Below are 20,421 nucleotides of genomic sequence, written 5' to 3' on the forward strand. Positions count from 1 at the left end.
GGACCCATCTGTGAGCTGTATCTCTGCAGCCTCTTTCTCACTGCCTTCACATCTGCACGCCTGCACCACACCATTTTATTACCCTAGCATGGTAGCAAGTTTTAACACGAGGAAGTGTAAGCCCTTCAACGTTGTTGTTCTTTTCAAGGTAGTACTTGATAGGCAGGGTATCTAGAGAGTCAGTATGAATTTGGGGATGTTTATCCCATTTCTGCGAAGCATGTTGGGAGGCTGCAGGGGAGTGGGTGGAAGCGGTAGGTGTTGGGGTTTACAGGGAGGCAATATCTGCTCTATGGATAGCAATTTCTTTCCACTTTTATCTTTCATTCTTTCTGTGGTATTTTGCAACTTTTTAATATGTAAGGGTTTGCCTCGCTGGTCGTTGTGTTTCTAATTGTTTTACCGTTTGATGCGATTACACGTGAAATTGTTTCCTGAGTTCCCCTTGCAGAGTCTCCATGTGAGGACACAGGAATGCAAATGACTTGTGTGCTTGCCAAGTTTACCCCTCGCAGCCTTACTGTGTTCGTCTGGAGGTGTCTGGTGAAACTGTCACTACATAGAAAATAGTGTCATTTGAAGGAGACAATTTGATTGTCCTCACCTGGCTGGAAGTCCAGTGCTCTGTGTTACCCCAGGAGTGGTTACTGGCCACTGATTTGGTCGTCATTGCCTCCTGATGGCTGGTCCCTGGAGACAGTGAACCCCACAGCCCACACTCACAGTGGCTTGAACATGACTTGTATTCTGAGTGAAGCTTGCACATCATTGCTGCCATTTGTGTTTGTCTGATCATGGGTGAGATCAGAGTTTCACTGCCTTTATTGTGGCTTTCTGTGAATTGCTTATTTTTATCTTTTACTTGCTGGTTGGGCTATATTTTTCTTCTGGATTTGTGGGAATTAGTGCATATATATGTATATGTATGTATTTTACACCCTAATCTTTCAGCTGGCTTATGTCACCGATACCTTCTGTAGCTTTCTTTTTATCTTTCGAGTTTATGATGCATTATTAACTTTTATGTAAGCACATATATCAATCTCTTCCTTTATGGCTTATGTTTGTTGGGATTTAAGGAAAGCCCTGTGCACTGTTCTTGCCATGAGCATCTTCATGGTATATTCTGTCGTCTTTATTTTATAAGGCTTGGAGGTTCAGGCAGAATTAGCTAACCTGAAGCAACTGTTTTTGAGCGGAAGCCAAGCCTATGCTGGAGACATGGGCTGCGAGTTGCTCAGAGAGGGTGTTTCAAGGAATGCGGAAATGGGCAGTTAGGGAGATGGTGGCAAAGGATAGTAGCCGAGGAGCTGCAGAACTCTGAGAAATGGTGAACAACAGGGTGTGTGGAAAGCCTAACAGGCATGGCTGAGCGCTGGGGGAGAACCAAGCGGCGATGGCTGAGGGGCCTACAGAGGGCCAAGAAGCCACGGGCGTCAGTGACATCTGTCCCTGTCGTTCCTATGGGTCTATTTTCTCAAGGAAGAGAACAGCCTCATGGGACATGCCCCAGTTCTGACTCACTTTCACATTTCTGAACCAAGTGGATTTCCTGTCCACGGGACATCAAAGTCTGATGGAAGAAATTCTGCAATCTTCCCTTTTCTTTGAAAGGACCAGTTTTACTGTGACCTTGTAATCAGCTTCACCCCCCACCTGGAGGAGGGCCTGCCCCTACCTTTCCCTCCATCCTGGTCCTCCATGGGTCAAGGGAAGGTGCAGCTTGAGCAGAGATGCCGGGCTTCACCTGGGAAACCCTGCTGAGGGGAGAGGCATTTGAAGTGTGCGTCCAGCCCTGTGCTGCCCTGGCATTCCCTGTGGCAGGCGTTACTTTGTGGGTTTAGAAAGCACCTTTCTTGAACTGTCAATCTGTAAATTGTCTGTAAAATCTCACCCAAGGGGTAAAGGAATGGAATTATTCATAAGACAGTTTGTACCTCTGTTCATGGTGAAATTACTCACTCAGGGTATAATTAGATATGCTGGCCCGACTGTGGACAAAGTTGGGAAGGAAAGAGTTTCTGTTCTAATTTGGGTGCTTACTGATGTGTTTGACAGGCATCTGGTGTGTTGATTCACGAGTGGGGGAGAAGGCAAGGCCTTTGTAAAGGGGAGAGGTGTCTCTACCCCAAGGAGAACTAAACAAGCAGAGTCGGAAAAGTTTAGCGCAGTGCAGTGGTACATTTCCTTTAATCCCGGCTACTCAGGAGGTGGAGATGGCCAACTGAGCAGTTAGAAGGCTCTAAAAAAAAAAGCAAAAGGGTTGGGCCATGGCTCAGGTGATAAAAAGCTTGCCTAACAGTTGTTAAGGCCTGGAATTCAAACTCTAGTACCATTTTAAAAAAAGTTCAAAGTTCTAAAAGAGGCTTCTGGTAGGAGTGGCTGTGATCAGGTGCTCTGTGTGTGTGTGTGTGTGTGTGTGTGTGTATGCACGCATGCATGTGCTTGTGCGCACCAGGTGAGAGGGCGGAGGCCAGGCCATGTCCCCTCACGTGGACGCAAGGCCTTGCTTGCTGTCCATCTACAGGGTGGGTGAGTTCACATTGGAGCTAAGGAAATAAACACTGCAGTGTTGCAGACAAAGTAAAATTTATTGAGACAGACAGAAATGCACCTACTCAGGACTACAGGTAAGCATCACTATCAACCAAAGAGCTGTTTTCACATTCCAGGTAAGTCTACATGGAAAAGCATTCAGAATACTAGTTTGTCTACGTCACTATTTCATCTACAAGTAGGGACAACAAAGCGACACTGGATTTGATGGCTCTCCTTACAAGGCTACACATGGAACAGGGACAAACATCAGTGGCTTTGAGAAAAAGGTATAAAAAGACCAAAAACCACCCACTGTAGAAAGGGCTCCTGGATGGTACTGTACAGTGCAGACTGGGAACGGCCAACCAAAACCAAATGAAGATGGCATCCTGGTAGAGCAGAGGGGCTGCCCAGATGGGCGCCATTTCTGGCTGCCTTGTATGAGGGGACGGGCATTCAGAGGGGTGCGCTGCAGGGCCAGCATGCCCCTGCTGCGTATAACAAAAGGACGTCTCCAAGGCAGACAACCAGCCAGGGACCACCCTCAGATTGACTTGAATCCTGTAGTAATGGTATTAGATAATAAGTGTTTATTGAATGAGAATAAAATAAATATTCACTGAAGAGTTTCCACAAATGAGTTAGTGAAGATCCAACCTTTTTGCAATATATCTCCCTCTCAACCAGTACGTATCTTACATGCACTTGCTCATTGTGAAGAAAGGGCCTTTGGCAAAGGGGAACCCAGCCCTTCTCCCAAGGATAAAGTCATTCAAAAATCTCATCTAAAGTCCCTCTGTTAAAGGACTCAAGATGGTGAAAAACCTAATGTGCCCTACTGGAATCAGACACAGAATGTGTTGGCTTTGCTCTGCTGATTCTAGTTCCAGCCTTTGGAGGGCTCTGTATTTAATAGTTTAACAAATCAAAACACCTTGTTGGAATGTCTGGACGTGGTACCTCCTCACCTTCCTGGGAGGTGCTGAGTGCTCTTCTCCATCATTAAGTTAGGGGAAGTGCTGACTGAGTATTCCTCTTCGTCATTAAGTTAATACCTAGGATCTTCAAGTGTCATCTTAATTTGACACTTGTCATAAGATAATTAGGCAAATTAAAAACCAGTGGTTCACTCTGTTCCTGGAAGTTTCTCGAAGCAAAATCAATTTGTCAATTTTAGTGTGTTCTCGTGTGCATTTCCCCCAAGCGTGGAGGGGCTACCATGGCTTTCAGTGGTCTAAACTGAGTCTTTAAAAATGCATCTTTATTATGTGCTCTATTATAATTAGGCTGCAATTAAGCACCTGTTTTCTAAATTATGCTCCCGGAGTGTTGCTTGCTGGAGGGGGAGGGAGGCTGTGGAACGAGGGGCAGCAGAGCTGAGGGTCTGCGCGTGGTGGCTGCGTGCAGATGGAGTGGGGCGCTTGTTGGCGGGTGTTCATTTGACACCCCGATTCCTGGGCTGCCACGCCAATCATGGCTTTCTGCCTGCCTGGAGGTGGCGAGGTTGGGGGGCAGTGCGGCCTGCTGTGTCTCCTGGGGCTCTTTGGGGGTGGGGGGTGCCCTTGGTGCGGGAGCCCGGGCCCCTGCTGGGGGGCCCGCCGGGGGGTGTGCCGCCGCCCTGCTCTCGGGCCACCGCCGGGGTGATTTCAGGAGAGGAGACGAGACGACGACGGGAGACCCCGGCGTGTCGTGCGGGGTCCCGCGGGCGGGTTAAGGCGGTGGAGGAAGCCGAGGAGGGCGAGTGGACGTCAGCTGGATCCATCGCCCCGGGCGGCGGGGGTCTCGGGGCGGCCCCGGCTACCAGGCGTAGCCCGCCTCGTCCTCCTTGTCGTCGTCGCCGTCCTCGTCGTCCTCCCGCGCCGCGCGCGCCCGCGGCTCCCGCTCGGGCTCCAGCTCCTCGGCCGCCGCGCCGCTGCCCAGGCCGGACGCCTCGGGCTCCTCCCCTGCGGACCGCACCGCGCGGGGTCAGCCGGGCCGGGAGCCAGCCCGGGACCCCCCGAGACCCCGCCCGGGACCCCGCCCGGGACCCCGCCCGGGACCCCCGAGACCCCACCCGGGACCCCGCCCGGGACCCCGCCCGGGACCCCGCCCGGGACCCCGCCCGGGACCCCGCCCGCGCCCCGCCCCGCCCGGCCCCGCGCGCGTACTCACCGCAGGCCGCGGCGCCCTGCCTCCGGGAGCCCGCCAGCTCGTTGCCGTACCTGTCCACGCACCAGCACTGCCCCGTGCCGCCGTGGCACTGCGTGGCCCGGTAGTAGCCGTCCTCGGTGCAGCGCGGCACGAAGGCCCCTGCGGGACGGCACCGACGGAAGCCACGCCCGAGTGAGCGTGCGTGCCCCTGCCTCCGAGACCACCGCCCCGCCCGACGAAGGGGACGCGGAGGCGCGGAGAGAGGAAGGCCTCCGCCCAGGGCCGCGGCCTGCCCGGTGCCGCCCCGCCCAGCCCGGCCCCGCGCCACGCCACGCGCACGCGCCCTCCGTGTGGTCCTCAGGCCGCTCCTGGACAGCACAGACGGCCACCGGCTCGGTTTCTTGAGCTCATCGAGTGTCGGTTTCTTGAGCTCATCGAGTGTCGGTTTCTAAAGATCTGTTTGGCGCGAGGCTCCTCCCGGCCTAGCTCGGCACTCAGGGTTTTCGTTTGGTTTGGAAGCTTCAAAGGGGATCGCTGCGTATTCCGTGGACTTTTCCACGGCAGATAATGCACGTGTGCTTGAAAGACTATACAGTCAAGACTGTGCGCGCAAGTGTGGATGCAAAGGCGTCAGTCAGGGCTTTATCCTCTGTCTACTGGAACTGCACTGCTTTGCAGTTCTGTTCCACTTTTCTTTTAAAGTTATGATTACACCCACTGATGGCATGATTAGGGTAAAAGGCATATTTTGGCAAGGTGATACTATGGATTTTTATAATGTAAACATACTTGCTTTTGCCAGCAATTGAAACATTGCTATAAAAAAAGAGTATTTCCCATCATCTTTTAATCTCAGCTTTCCTTAGGATTGCTGTAGATGTAACTTTAAAAATCCCCACACACAGTTTGTGTCTTAGGGTAAGCAAGCGGTCTGTTCACTTACTGTGATTACGTACAAATCGCTGAATTTTATTCCTGCCACCCTATCCATCTTTGCCACGCTACTCCTGTTCTGTTCTCTCCCTGCCTTTCTTCTGTACGTTTTAAGACGATCCTCATCCTTTTATTTCTGATGTTCTTTCTCGTGGCTACCCTTCAAGAGCAGCATTGTTCTTCCTAATGAGTTCTAAAGAGAATCTGTTTTCTTCTTAATAAGCCCTATCTGCCACTGCCCTGAACTATCTGCCACTGCCCTGAACAAGCTAGAATTTTAATTCCAACTTGCTATCAAGCATGTCACCTCACACTCCCAATAATTCTTCCTGGGCTTGTGCCAGGGAGTGGACAGAACCTGCAGCACTGTGGGACTGTCTTTGTCACCGCACTCGATCTGCCTTTGGGATAAGTTGAAACGCGCAGGCTCCGTGGTTTCCCCTCAGCACTCTGGACGCGCTCTTTTCTGCTTACGTTCGTGCTGCTCATGGGAAGTGTGATGTGGATCCGTGTGTCGTTCAGCCGTAGGTGATCTTCCTGATGGCTTTCTGTACAGGGACTTGGGGGTGACCAGGTCCCGAAACGTCTACAGAAGCTGCTCTAGCTCACCTGTGGCTTTTGGCTTCTGCCTTCTTTTCTGGTGGCCAGTATGGTTTTGTACGTGAAATTTCCTTTCATGGAATGAGCTCAGAAAAGTGAAAGTATTGCACTGCAGGAAAAGAGTTCTCTGATTTTAAACCAGGTTTTAAACCAAGGTCCATCTGAGTCTAGAATGTACTTTCTCATTATTTTCAGCGATCAGGTGAGCTCCGCGAGAGGCACATGCCCCTGAACCTCCATATTCACCTCTTAGGAAAGGCTGCTGGTACTCAACGGGGGGACACGTGACCCTGCTGCCCCTCAGCCCGGGGCTTGCCAGTGCACCTGACCCCTGATTAGCCGGCAGTAGGAGAGGGAACAAAAGAAAAGCCGACACCTTCAATGGTGCACAGAGCTGAAAGGCAGAGTTTGTGAGCGGATTTTCAAAAAGACTGCAGAGGCAGAGGGCAGGACCTCTCCCCGGGAGCTGTGGTTAGAAAACAGCACTTAATAGACCAAAAAATAAACAGAAATTGGGCTGAGCCCCTGGCTGGTAGGAAGCAGGTGCTGCACGAAATCTATAATTTAATAAGATTACTGCTTTTTCTAAGATGGTGATTGTAACTGATTATAATTTGTTGTTGCTTATTTTATTTATTTTAATATGAATATCTCTGAATACAGTGATTATGTATTAGATTTTTCCTAGGAACAAAATGATTTGTAAGAAGTAAATGGAATTTTTATGACAGCCCGAGTAAAAAACTCTGTGCAATTAGACAAAGGTAGGCATGTTATTCATGGGTACTGATTATAAATGAGCGAGGCGGTAGCAAGATCCCATAGCCCACGGGTGCTGTGGGGGTGTGTGGAGAGGAACCCTGCTCCCTGAGGGACTGAAAACGGACTGCTTCACCATCCTGCCACACAACTCCTGGGCCTGTGTCCAAAGGAGAGCAGAGCACCATCCAGAAGGGGAAGGAGCCTCCTGTACCCAAGCTCACTGCAGTTCTGTTACAGCCAAACAAGGGATCAGCTGTGGTAGCCAACAACTGATCAATGAACAGGTAAAGACAATATGGGACGTGTGTGTGTGTGTGTCATGGAATATTATACAGCCATAAAGAAAGCTGGAATTATGTCATTTGAAACTGGACATCATGTTGAATGAGTGAGCTTACACGGGTGACAGGGAGACTGTCCAGCAGAAGGGCATCCCTGAGGGGTGGAGGACTGAAGGGCACTGCATACCTTCCCACCACGACAGCATAGCAATACGCACCCACGCGCCGTCTATACAGGTGGAGGAGGAAAGGGGCAGAAGTTGCATGCGTGTGGAAATAGCACCAGGACCTAACAGCTAAAGGTCTACCACAACCCTAACTGCTCTGGGCTGGAACTCCAAGCAAGGCATCCCCAGAGTGACTGATGATTAGCGTGTGCCACTGGACCCCAGAGCCGTGACGGCAGGACAGAGACCCTGACTGGAGCAGGTGGGCAGGAGTCGCCATAGCAGCTAAAGCATCCCCAACTCAAGAGAAATCGCCAGAATCCACACCGTGGCTGGTGCTGGACATCACCCGTTTCCTTTAGGTAGGCAGACACCCGTGTAGACAGTGGGCTGCTTAGGGGTGTCCCTGCCCCTCAGTGTTCAGAGAAGGCCACAGAGAAAGACCATGCTGCAGCTGTCAGCGAGCCAATGTCAAGGACCGCAGACTCCATTTTCTTAGCAGATGAGGCTGCCAGTGGCCCGGCACTGCCACCGTTTCTTGCAAATGCTGAAGACTGGAGGGCGGTCCAGGCAGTCAGGGGCTTAGGGCGGCATTTGCGACCTCTGTTCTCACACTGGAGGAGGGAAAGCAGCCCAACACATCCTTCCAGAGACGCACAGGCGCACAGGCTCTCATCAGAGCCAGGACATTCTGAGGTTGAGCTCCTCCTCCTACAGTGGACAGCTCCCGCTCTAACGTATAGACCTTACACTTCCGAGCTGGCAGGAATCTGAGCAAGCCCGTACCAGGGGCTTCAGCTAACAGAAGGGAAACTCGAGGTTCAGTGTAGCCCGAGATCTGGAGGTGGCTGCAGCAGGGCCGGGGCTGATTCCAGCCCTGACCTCTGACCTTCTTGTGGGTGGCGTGATGGCATACCACCAGCTGCCCTGAGAGTGGGGTCCAGGGAGAAAATGCCCAGGACCTGGTCATTTCTGGCACACGGCACCGGCCCCAGCCGAGCGGCCCCTGCGGTGCTGAATGCAGTAAGAGACATGCACAGTGTAATTAGTTGCTTGAGCAAGTGACACGAAACTGAACTTACCCAACAGGCTTTTCCCCTTGCTCAGCTTCTGAATTCTGTTCATTTCATTCTGGCAAGGGAGACCTAAAAAATAATTTACAGAAGTCAGCTTCCAGATGGTATGGGATATCATCTCTAATGATTGACTTCGCTCCTGACGTGCGGCGTAGACAATGACACACCTGGGAATGGAATGGCTCCATATGCACGAACCACACAACAAAACAGATCCAGGCCATTCGTGTTGCTAATTAAACCTCACACCACACTACTTAAAACAGTATCTCAAGGCTACTTGCAACGCGCCGGAATTTTCCTTCCTAGCTCCATTTCAAGCAAATATGTATGTCTGATAATAATTTGCTAACAGATTTTGTGGCAGTACAGGGCTTTGAACTCAAGGCCTTGTGTTTGCTAGGCAGGCGCTTACCGTATGGTCTTGCATTTTTCCCCAGGCTAACCTCAGACCACCAACCTCCTAACTAGGCCTCCCTATAGCTGGGATTATCCATGTACGCCGCCACACCTGCTTATAAATTATTGAGGGGTATGTGTGGTGGTGGCGGGGGGAGGGGAGAGGGTCCTCTAACTTTTTTCTTAGTCTGGTCTTGACCACCATCCTCTCAATTTCCTTGGGATTACAGGTCTGAGCCTTCACACCCAGTTAGCAGACTTTCCCCTGCTAGCTGGAAGGAGAGATCTGTGGTAAGTGTTCTAAACTACCTAAGGCTTTGCCACAAATCCTCCATCAAGTCCAGACCCCGCTGTGGGGTGAAAGAGGATTAGAACCCTACAGGGGCAGCTGTGAAGACCTCAGAGCACAGCAGCCTGGAGAGATACCCGTTGGCGTCAGAAGTGAGACTTCCAGTCCAGGTTGAGGCACAGCCTGTGTGTGCTGCCTGAAGCCCTCCACTCGTAAGTAAAGGACAGATACAGGGGTCCTAGAGGCTCATGGGGTATGTGTTGCCTTTGTCTCCCCAAAGAACAGACATCTGTTCTAAGCAAAGCAACCTCACCAGCTTTGGGGGGTTGTGACCACATGGTCTCCCCAGTCTCTGGGAAGCCCTGGGCTTTGGCTTGGACCTCTTTCCAGAGGTCCCAAGTGTGTGGGCATCCCCCACTGTTACTGAGGACTTCACAGGGCCACTGGTCTTCCTGAGCATTCTGGGACAGAAGGTAGGGCTGTGAGACCCATTTTGTTGGCTTTAGATAAACAAGATCCAACATGAAAACCACCAGAGAAAGAGGTTAGAACAGGCAGCATGCCGCAGGGACAGCCACACTAGTGTGACACGGAAGGCGGCGCTGACGCCGCCTATTTTGCAAGTGGAAATGCTTGTCTTTAGAACTGCAGAAAGAGAAGAAAGTATAGGCATAAAAAGACCAGTCCTGAGGAGAAAGAAAATCAGAATCATTCACGTAATCATAATAAAAATATCTGTGGCCGTCAATTAGGGAAAATTCCAAGCTTCGAAAATACTGATGTATAATAGAAAAGCAAAATGCAAGTGATTCCAAGTCAGGAGAAAAGGAGAGAATGATAAATGGTTTTGCTCAACTACTTCAGGATTCTGGCCCACAGCAAGTGCTAAAAGGTCCCAGATGTCCCGAGGCCTGGTGAGCAGCCGTAAGAACCCACTCTGTGCTCACACACACCAAAACTACAGCTGTGTGTATTTTACCATAGCTTACTGGTGGTGCATGCCTGCAAATGCTTTATGCTAATATACAAATCAGGGCTACTCTACTTGGCATCAATTTCTAAGTAGTTTCTGATGTAATTCAAAATCAGAAAGCAAGAGGTTTGAAAATTGAAAAGGCAAAGAGGTAAATTCTCTATTTGAAGATATGATTGCACCTGGAAAATCCATGCAGAATAACCTAAACATAAACAAAACGAGAATGTCACGAAGGACTGGAACAAAAGTAGACTTCATTCACCAAGAACAGAAATATTGGAAGAAAACTCAGTGTGATAAGACACATTCTGTTCTAACAAAGTGCAACATTCCAGAGCTAACAGGAACTCTTTTTAATTAGCTAAATTGATTCTAAAGTTCATAGAGGGAGAAAAAGATGAATACCCAGGAAAATTTTGGAAAAAGAGATTTAAAAGGGAATAGTCCTACCAGATATCAAGAGCACAGCAAAGCAACTGTGATTTGGATAGTGTAGAATTAATTTGAATAGATTGATAAAGAGGACAACTATCTGTTGGAAATAAACTGAAAACTATCTGTTGGAAATATATAAACTGAAAACCAAAAGGTATTGAAGAAAACCTACGAGAGCCCTATTAACTGAGAAAAAACCAAGGTATTCTATCTTGATGTCAAAAGTCACAGAAAAAATATTTGAATTTCTTACTAAATATAACAGCAATACCCCACAAGAGCCTAGCAGGAAAAATTAAATCAGGAAGGACGGTCATTCCACGGAGAGGACGGGAGCCGTGGCGGGGGGCGGGGGGGGGACACGTCCACAGATGTTAATGGTATTCTGGGGTGGCGGGAGGTCGGGTGCTGCTGCACTTGAGAATCGGATGTAAACAAACGCAGCGCATGCGCACTTCTAGGAGGCAGCGCCCGCCAGGGCTGCCACGGCTGGTCCTGGGCCTGAGCACAGGAAGCTCAATGGGTACAGGGGCTGCGGGTTCCCATGTCCCCTCCTGTCCCTCCCAGAGGCACCGCAGGTTCACCCTCCTGTCTGACTCAGTTACAGGCGATCCCTGGGAGTCCTTTCTAATACTCATCTCTCTCCATCACTAGCTGCTGTCTACAGACGCCAGTAAGCGCACACTCACCTGAGACGTGCAGGGAATTCATGTGCCTGTGGGAAGGAATCACCCTAGTGTTTGCATAGAGTGCAACTATGAGTCAACCTGGGAATAGAGTTGACTATGAGTCAACCTGGGAGTGAAGTCACGGCGAAGGTCCTAGGAGCCCACGTTACGGGAGCAGGGAGCTGTGCGCGCCGCCTCACCTGCCGGCTTCTGGAAGCAGTAGCACCACTCGTTGTTGGAGAGCTTGCCGTCCTTGAAAGAGTCGCAGGAGTTGAAGAGCGGCTTGATGCAGGGCTCGTGCTTGTCCAGGTAGACGGCGTTGATCTCTGCGGCGTCCAGCAGCAGGTCGTAGTTCATGTCCAGCTTGTTGAACATCCAGCCCAGGGAGTCCTTGCAGATGGGCAGGATGCTGGTGTCGAACCCTGGAGGCAAAGGCCAGGCTCAGGCTTGGCTGTGCGCCCCGCCCCTCCTTCCTTCCCACAGCCTCAGTGACTGCAGGTTCTGAGCAACACACAGTACAACGTGCCACAGCACAGAAACCAGCATCTGGGGAATGGGTGTTCTAAAGGGAGGAACTCTCCAATGCTAATGTAGCTGTGATGCACATAAGGGTTTTTGTGGACAAGGCCTGCTTAGAAGAGGGTGTGTGTGAAACTATACTGAAAACTGCTTTTAGGTGAAAAAAATCAACTGAAAACATTATCAAAGGGATAGCAAGACAGTAATCTAGAAGCACTGACTACCGCAGAGGGCTGCTGAATCCCACAGAGGGATGGTGTGGCCAGCTGGCCGGCCAGGGGCTGCCTCAACCCCGTCTCTTCTGACAGGGGATCCAGGTCGAGCCAGACAGTGACCACTCACTTACCTTGGGAAGGAGAATTCACTTGCTTCCACGGCAGAAATTGGATGGCTTCGATAGTAACTTCTTAGCTTTCCACTTGGGGCCACGAGGCACCGGAAAGGCACGCCTCAGGTCACGAGCGCATCTTTCTCTTGGGATCCCTAGGTCTGCTTCCCTTCTGGATTCTCCTTTTTTCATGGTTGGAGATACACAGAATCTTGCTATCTAGCCTAGACTGTCTTCAGTCTCCATGATTCCCGGTTTGGGCACTGCATGTACCCCATGCCCTGCCATCCCAGGGACTTGGGAATCGGAAGGACCGTGGTTCAAGGCCACTCGGAGGAGTTGGCTGGGCTCCGTCTCAGCCTCCGACGGAGGCAGGCGTGCTGGTGCCACTGTTGTCCTAGATGCTCACGAGGAGGATCGCTGTTTGCCAGGCTAGCCCTGTGCAAAGCGTGAGACCCTGACTAACACATAGTGTCAAAGGAGCCGAGTGTGTGGCTCATGTGGTAGAGCACTTGCCTAGCACGCCACAAGCCTGCAGCTCAAATTCTAGCACTGCAGAATCAAAAAGGAGTTTCATATTGCACACTCCTGGACACCCTATACTTCCTACTACTCCTGGGAGTAATCCTGTGAAATGAACTTGGGCTTCTCCGCTTTGCAGACAACACACACACACGGCTAGGAGCTTTCCTTCTGCTTTCAGGGTTATGCAACTGTTAACTGGGGTTCAAAGCCAGGCAGCCCCGTCCCAGGCCCCATCGGCAGTCCCCTGATGCCTTCCTGGACAGGCCTGAGGACATCTCTGGGGACAGCAGAGAAAGGGAGCAAGGCAGAAATGGCAGCGGAAGTCCCCATGGGGACGACAGGCCCCCCTGCAGTGCCTCCCTTGCCCGGGTCCCTAGGTCTCCACAGACACTGCCTGCAGCCCCTGCGCACTCCAGGCCATGGGAGAGGCAGCGGGGGGCCCTTTCTGGAGCACGGGAGACCTGCTCAGCAGGCGTACGTGCCAGCCAGACCTAAAGAAGCTGAGGACAAAGTGACGTGAGCCCTTTGTGTCTCCACATGCCAGGGATGTTGCTGGAAGGAGTTTCCTGGCATCTTTGCTGAGGGCTCAGTGCTCACACCTGCAGTCCTAGCTACTCCAAAGGCTAAGGATCTGTACGTCACTTGTATAAAATAGTGACATTTTTATACACGGGAGAGAATACTTAACCATTTACAGAGGACCAAAGTACCAATCTAGATAAGGCCCCCTGTGCCCGGCATCGGTGGCTGCCCGGACAGCGGACCCCTCAATAGTGGGGGGGCGTGAGGCAGGTCTGACAGCTTCCCCGCAGGGACCCTGGAACCTCGTCTCCCCCACGCCCTTCCACGCCCTCCCTCCGGTGACTTCAGGACCTCAAGACCAGAGCCCCTTGGGGGTTCAGCTTCTGGCCAGATCAGTCTTTTCCAGGCTCCTTGCCCTCGTCCCAGTCTCTGGGGACTGTGGTGGCCAGGAGCAGCTCCTCATCTCTCTCTGCTAAAAGGCTGCTCCGAGACCCCACGGCCAGGACGTCTGTCCACACCCGCTGTGGCTCCAGGTCTCTTGAGCCCAAATGGGGAAAACCAGACCAGACCTTTTCCCTTTGCTGCAAACACACCCAGAGCACCTCCAGAACCTGTACGCTCTGGGCAGCAAATGCTATCCTGTCGTTCTGGCTCTGTGTGTGTGTGTGTGTGTGTGTGTGTGCGCACGCGCGTGCACATGCTCTCCACTCAAGGCTGGTGTTCTACCACTTGAGCCACACCTCCACTTCTGGCTCTCTGCTTGTTAAATGGAAATAACAGTCTCATGGACTTGTCTGCCTGGGCTGGCTTTGAATCACAATTCTCAGATCTCAGTCTACTGAGTAGCGAGGATTACAGACCTGAGCCACCCACATCCAGCTTGACAAAACACTTCAACAATTATCACCTAGAATCGTCTGCACTGGGCATTCTAGAAGGCCGCCATGCACAGAGAAAGACAGCCAAAGATTCAAAGATACAGGTTTTTGGTTTTCTGACATGGGGTCTGACTTTGGCTCAAGTGATCGTCCTGCCTTCCTGGGCTGCAAGAGGCGTGCTGTGATTCTCACCTGCATTCCCTCAGCAGCACTGCCTTCAGAAACTCCACCTACTCTGAGACAGGATCCTGCTGTGTAACCTAGGCTGGCCTGGAACTCATCATCCTCTTGCCTCAGCCTCCCAAGTGCTGGGATTACAGTCATGTGTTACTGTTCATACCTTTAGTGTAATGTTTCCTTTAAAACAACAAAAAACTCTAATAATGCTATTTGCTGATGAACGATGTTTGGTGTGTACGGTGGAGTGGGTTGGAAAAGTGGGGTATCTTACTGCCCGGGGCTGCGTTGGAGCTGGTGGGTCTGATGACTCTGTTGGCGTCCTGGTGAAGAGCTCCAAACCAGTCCTTCAGCCGGGAAGCAAGGTTCCTCAACTCCTTGTCGGTGCAAGCTGGAGAGAAACACACACACAGACAGACAAACGTTGAGTCCCTGGGCCTTCTGCCCCCTGTGTGGGAGGCAAAGTAAAACCTCCCAGCCAAGCAAGACACAGAGAAAGCCTGGACTCTCAGGAGGGGCGGCACGGTTCAGACTTGCATCTGACGGCCTCCAAGCTAACGCCTCCCCTTGGGCAACCACACCGCTGTGCACCCACCAAGCTCACCATCGCAATCCTGGCAGGGACAGCAGGTTTGGTGGGGACAGACACCCCTACTGTGTGATTGGATGGATGGACAGGCAGACGCGGAGGTGGGTGGAGCCTATCTGAAGGCCTCCTAGAAGGCTGAGGGGAGAAATCCCGAAAGAGAGAAAAGGGTGTCTGACACACAGCTTACTTCCTTTTGTCCTGGAGGCCCAGGCCTGCCTGATGCAGAGCATGAGAGTCATGAACCATGTGTTCTGTGGCCTTGGCCGGCTAGAGAGAAAGGAGAACGCCAGGGGGCCCCGTCCCAGTGATGAGCTGAGACACAGAGCTGTGGCTTTTCCCCAAACTCCAATTCTCCACAAGCATGCCACTAAGGAACCCACAAAACGCCGACTGGATGCAGAGCTAAGTTCTGCACGTCTCCCGGTGCTGAGGGCTTGGGAGTCACTGCAAGCCACCAAGGAAAGGATGGAGGAGGGGCAAAGCTGAGTCTCACCTACATTCCAAGCCGGCCTCCAATCAGCACGGGCCCTGACTACACGGGCACTGTCAGCCAATCAGCATGGGTGTGATCAGCCAACTAGTATGGGCACCGACTGTAGCCAGCCAATCAGCACAGGCTCTGACTGCACGAGCACAATCCTCCAGCCAATCAGCAGAGGCCCTGACTGCACAGGCATAGCCAGCCAATCAGCACAGGCCTTGACTGCATGAGCACAGTCTGTCCGCCAATCAGCACAGGGCTTGACGGGCACAGTCCACCAGCCAATCAGCACAGGCCTTGACTGCATGAGCACAGTCCACCAGCCAATCAGCACAGGCCCCAATCTGATCTGTCTGCGTGGGAAGGTGAGGCCTGGGTAATTACTAGAAGATGCTAGTCTTACAATCCACGTCTGCTTTCTGGTCCAGCCCGTCCTTCCCTAGGCTGGAACTAAATTTCCCAGACCCCAGGAAGGAAAAGCCTCTCTCCACCTACCAAACTAGGGGAGCCGACCAGCGGGCTGCCATCATTCCTGACTACTGCCTTCACCCCATTAGGACTCGACTTCAAGCTCTGCGAAGCACTTTGCAAATGTATGTTCAGTATTTGAACTGAAGTCCTGATGCCCAGCTTTGTATGTATTTATTTAACTCGTCCTGGGGCTTGAACTCAGGGCCTGAACACTGTCCCTGAGCCTCTTTTACTCAAGGCTAGCACTCTACCACTAAGCCACCTTCCCAGTCCTTGGCCTTGCTTTTAAGACACCAGGCAGGGAATGGCACTGGGAAAGTCTCATCAGGCAGGGGTGTGCGGGGTCGGGGAGCACACTGCCTACTGGCTGGTCAGACCCTCAGGCCAACGGCATCGGTGACCTTTAGTTAGGACAGTCTGCCGGGCTTCTTAGTAATTACCCAGGGCATGCCAGCGAGGATTTTTACTATTGCAGTTGTTACTTTGTTTAAAGTTGAAGATTTATAGGAAATGTGACAGCAAGCAACCCAGCCTCCCCCAAACCAGTAAGATAAACGCATGGAAATAAAACTGCCTTTGCCCACATCGGACGCAGAGGAAATGAATGCTTGTACTGTCCCATTACGGTGAGTTAAAATGAACACAAACCTACATCCAGTTCCTCACGTGTCCAGCCCAGGGCTGGGAGCGGGGCGTGCGGTGGCTGGTGGGGTGTGCACGCCGAGAGTCCCTGCAGCACAGCAGGCTGGGAACCCTGGGTTAGGCAGCGGTCCTTTGAGCATGTCTGGCTTCCTCTCCTAACCGACACCCTTGTGTGGTGCCGAGGACACAGCAGTGCTTGGAAAACCCTAAACCAGCCTACAGCCCCACTCATGAGCCGGGGCCCTGCAGGCGGGGGAGCGTCCGCGACTCCCCTCGGGCCTGCTTCACTTCTCCCGACAGGGCTCAGCTCTCCTGGAAGACTGTGGTTTGGGGGAGGACGGGATGTGGACTCTGAGGCTCATCTCCCATTAGAAGGTGGGAAATGAACATCATCCGTTTGCTTTCTCTATTGCTATGCACGCCAGCTACCCAGAGCATCCTCTGGGCTGAGAACACCGCCGGGTCAACTTGCCAGGAGGGAGAGAAGTTTGCCGGCCGCGTTGGGCTCCACCCTGACAGGGGTGCGGGGGATCCGAGTCTCTGGGTCCCACAGTCCCAGGACTCAGGCTGGGAGGCCGGTAGTGCAGGAAGATCAGGACACGAGCGCAGCCTGTGGGCCCTCGGCCGCTGGCCAAGGCCAGGCGGGCAGTGAGCAGACGCCAGCCACGGCCAGCCTGGAGAAGCCGCCCCTCCCCCTCCCCCAAGGCCAGGCCCAGTGCAGAGGCGGCAGAATAGGCACGGACTGGTGCCAGAGAAGAGGACGGGAAGCTGGGCAGTGCAGTCCTCCTTAGACAGCACCCCAAGGCCACCCCTGGGTCCACACCGGTCTCAGCATAATTTGGGGGTGCTGACATTCCCCCCAGAGGATTCAGCTTGAAAGGGAATGAAAAGAACAGAATGAGAACTGTGAAGTGCTGGGGAAATGATACACATGGGGTCCCGGGGGACGCTGGGGCACGTGGCCGTGCGGGTGTACTCCCCAACGCGTGACCCCAGTCGGCCGATGGCCCAAGGAACAAAACGCCACCTGTCACCAGGGCTGCTCCCCTCCCCCCCCCGCCCAGCTGCACAGATGGGGAGCTCAGGGCGCTGCGGAATGCCAATATGAGAACCATCAGAATTTAATTTAAACGCTAGTGCCTCGGAAGGTAATTAAAGAGTTGGGCCAGACTCAAGTTCTACCGGGGAGCGGGGAGACCTGGAGCCGGCCCTTCCCCACGAATCCACCTCGGCCCTCTCTGCGCTCCTGTGAGTCATTACTTAATCAGAGCGGCTCTGGATCAGTGTTTGCAATTAGCAGCTCCTGTCAAAGGTCCAGCTGAGCTGCTGTTAGGATGGAGTTGTCATGCCGGGGTAAGACTTTTCAAAGCCAGGATCTGCAAAGGCCAGGGCACCTTCCTGCCCTGCCCTGCCCTGCCCGGCCCGGCACACGCCGGCCCGCTCACCTGTCTCCCTCCTCCACAGGGACTGGAACAGTCCGCCATTAAGCACGGGGCAGGCAGCAGGAGCTGCAGTGTGGGAACCACATGCACATGCAGGAAGGCGGGCGGGGGCTGCGGATCACAGACTGTGAGAGCAGAGTGGACCCAGGGAGCGGAGTTCCTCATCTCTCCCAGGTCCTCCACGCCCGCGTTGGCGAATGGCACTGGGGCCTCAGAACTGGCGTTCACCTGCTTTCCTGCACAGAGGGCCCAGCCAGCGAGGCCTCGCCGGGGCCAGTGCACCACAGCACGCAAGGCCCGAGCCGCTGCTGCTCTTCAGGCCAGTCAGGGCGTTCCTCTGAGCCCTGCCTGCCATCGGCGATGGGCAAAGACTGGGCCGGGACCAGCTGCAGAGGTAGGTCACGGCTCGGAAATCAGCTCACTGTCCTGCGTGCTGTCCACATGGGCCTGGGCCAGAAGAGGCTGCTGTAGGCACGCGCAGGCCACATTCCAGCATAGTGTGGGCACACGCATGAGCCCACTTCTAGCCGGAATCACTGCAGAGGGATGAGCTAGCACACGTCCGCTCAAACCGGACCCCGCACAACTCCACTTTCATAGTTTTCGGTGCCCCTCCAGCAGCAAAGTCTATCTAAAAGTAAGGTTTTGCTGTTTTTGTTTCGATGCAAATACTGGCGCTCCAACTCACAGCCTCACACTCTCCCTTGGCCTTTTCTATTCAAGGCTGGTGCTCTACCACTTGAGTCACACTTCTACTTCTGAATTTTTGATGGGTAATTAGAAAAGTCTCAGACTTTTCTGCCTGGGCTGGCTTTGAACCACTCTCCTCAGATCTCAGCCTCCTGAGAAGGTAGGATTACGATTGTGAGCCACTGGTACTCTGCCTACTACACACACACACACACACATAATTATACATGTATGTGTGTATACATAATTTTCATATATACGTACACTCTTCTTCTTAGAGAAAGCATTAATTTATGTCAGCAGACAGGAAGAAAGGAATTCGAGTCAGGGGCTTGCTAATAAAGCCCTTCTTCAGAAGCAGTCTTTGGAAGAGCTTAAAATACTAACATTCGACTCAGAAGAAGACGAGTTAAACTAATTAATGGTACAACCTGCGCACTAAGATCGGATAAATTTCCCTTTTAAAGCCATTATGACGATTGTTGGTAACCTGGATTTGAAGAGACTTTAAAGTTCCCTCGATTCTAATGATAACGCTTCATCTGGGAAAAGAAATGCATGGGAACACGCACAGCAGTGGTAGCTGTATTTGAGGAGTAATAGTCTAGGGCAGGAAGTTTAGCCAGATGAAATAAGCTTTTAAAGCTTCTGATAAAATCCACAGCCTTTTCCACACTCCAGGGCAAATACAGATATGTATATATATATTGGATATGCAAAACACTGGTTGGCAGTGCCAGCTCTGGCTTTGATTGTATTTTCTTGCCAGTGGGTCAGCATCTGCCTGCATGGGGCCCTGGCACAGATGAACAGACTACGGGAAACAGAAGTGTACCCGGCAGGTTCGCAGGGGCTTTATGCCCACCAGATTTCATAGGCCTGCAACTAGCATGGACTAAGCAGAAGAAACCATCGTTGCTGTTTGCACTTACAATTTATGATGGCAGGTGTCTGAGGCTAGATGTGAATGGGGCCAACAGAGGACTTAGAGAGCCAGGGCAGGCGGAGCCCTGGGGAAGGCCGGCACCATGGCCAGTCCCCACCTGGGCAGCTGCCCCGCACAAAGGCAGGCGGAGCTCGGAAAGTCGCTCTGCCTTTGCCTGTTGTCAGCCTCTGAGCTGGAGTGGCCAACTGCAGCCAGGGAAGGCCTCCAGGTGGTGGAAGAGTTTGAGCCTAGTGTCATGTGCATGGGAAGAGAGACCACACATCAGGCAGGCCGAGGAACAACGGGGAAGCCATTTTGAATGGAGTGGCTACTGAAATGAATTGGTGCTAAGGGTTAGCGCTACTCAAAGGCACCCAACTTGCATGACTCAGTCACTTTCTAGATCTGAAACGCATCTAGAAAGCAAATGTGTGAATCTGCTCCATTACACATTATAAACACATGCATTCTAGGGGATGAGCTCTGACATGCCATGCATATTCTGGAACTCATGCTAAACCTCAAGTTCTTTTAGTGACACAGAGAAAGCAGTTTCAGGGGATATCTAGGAAGAATCTGCACTTTTATGCCCCCTGCTCATTCAACACCCACATTAATGTGCTATGAAATCTAGCTTTAAATTCCATTTTCTATGTCTGTCTGTCTCTATCTCTGTTTCTCTGTCTCTGGTGCCAGTACTAGGACTTGAATACAGAGCTTCATGCTTTTGCTTGACTTTCTAGCTGATGGCTGGTACTCTACTACTCCATGTCTCTAGTCAAGCATTTTGCTGGTTAATTGGAGACCTGGAGGACTGGAGATGCTTTAAGTAGCTACAGTTACAGGTATAAGCCACTGGTGCCTGGCCGTTTCCTGTCAACATCGATATACCCATGCACAAGTTTACCTTGAACTAGGAGATGGCCCGACATTATTATTAGGCAGAAAAACAGAGAAGCATGAAAACATAGACCAAGT

The 20,421-nt window shown here is 52.2% G+C and overlaps 1 protein-coding gene across 1 annotated transcript in view; it reads right to left on the reverse strand.

Moving 5' to 3' along the window:
• Positions 1-2,572: 2,572 nt before the first annotated feature.
• Positions 2,573-20,421, reverse strand: part of LOC138804466 (testican-1-like) — a 346,831-nt gene continuing 328,982 nt past the window's right edge. The window contains exons 7-11 of the mRNA XM_069988735.1: positions 14,478-14,594; positions 11,455-11,676; positions 8,494-8,556; positions 4,690-4,827; positions 2,573-4,481 (exon numbers count right to left, since the gene is read on the reverse strand). Of these exons, the coding sequence (XP_069844836.1) occupies positions 4,336-4,481; positions 4,690-4,827; positions 8,494-8,556; positions 11,455-11,676; positions 14,478-14,594 (686 nt within the window). The 3' untranslated portion in view covers positions 2,573-4,335. The remainder of the gene's footprint in view (positions 4,482-4,689; positions 4,828-8,493; positions 8,557-11,454; positions 11,677-14,477; positions 14,595-20,421) is intronic.

This window comes from Dipodomys merriami, unplaced genomic scaffold, assembly GCF_024711535.1.
Source record: "Dipodomys merriami isolate MVZ:Mamm:240054 unplaced genomic scaffold, mDipMer1.0.p SCAF_366, whole genome shotgun sequence".
NCBI lineage: Eukaryota > Metazoa > Chordata > Mammalia > Rodentia > Heteromyidae > Dipodomys > Dipodomys merriami.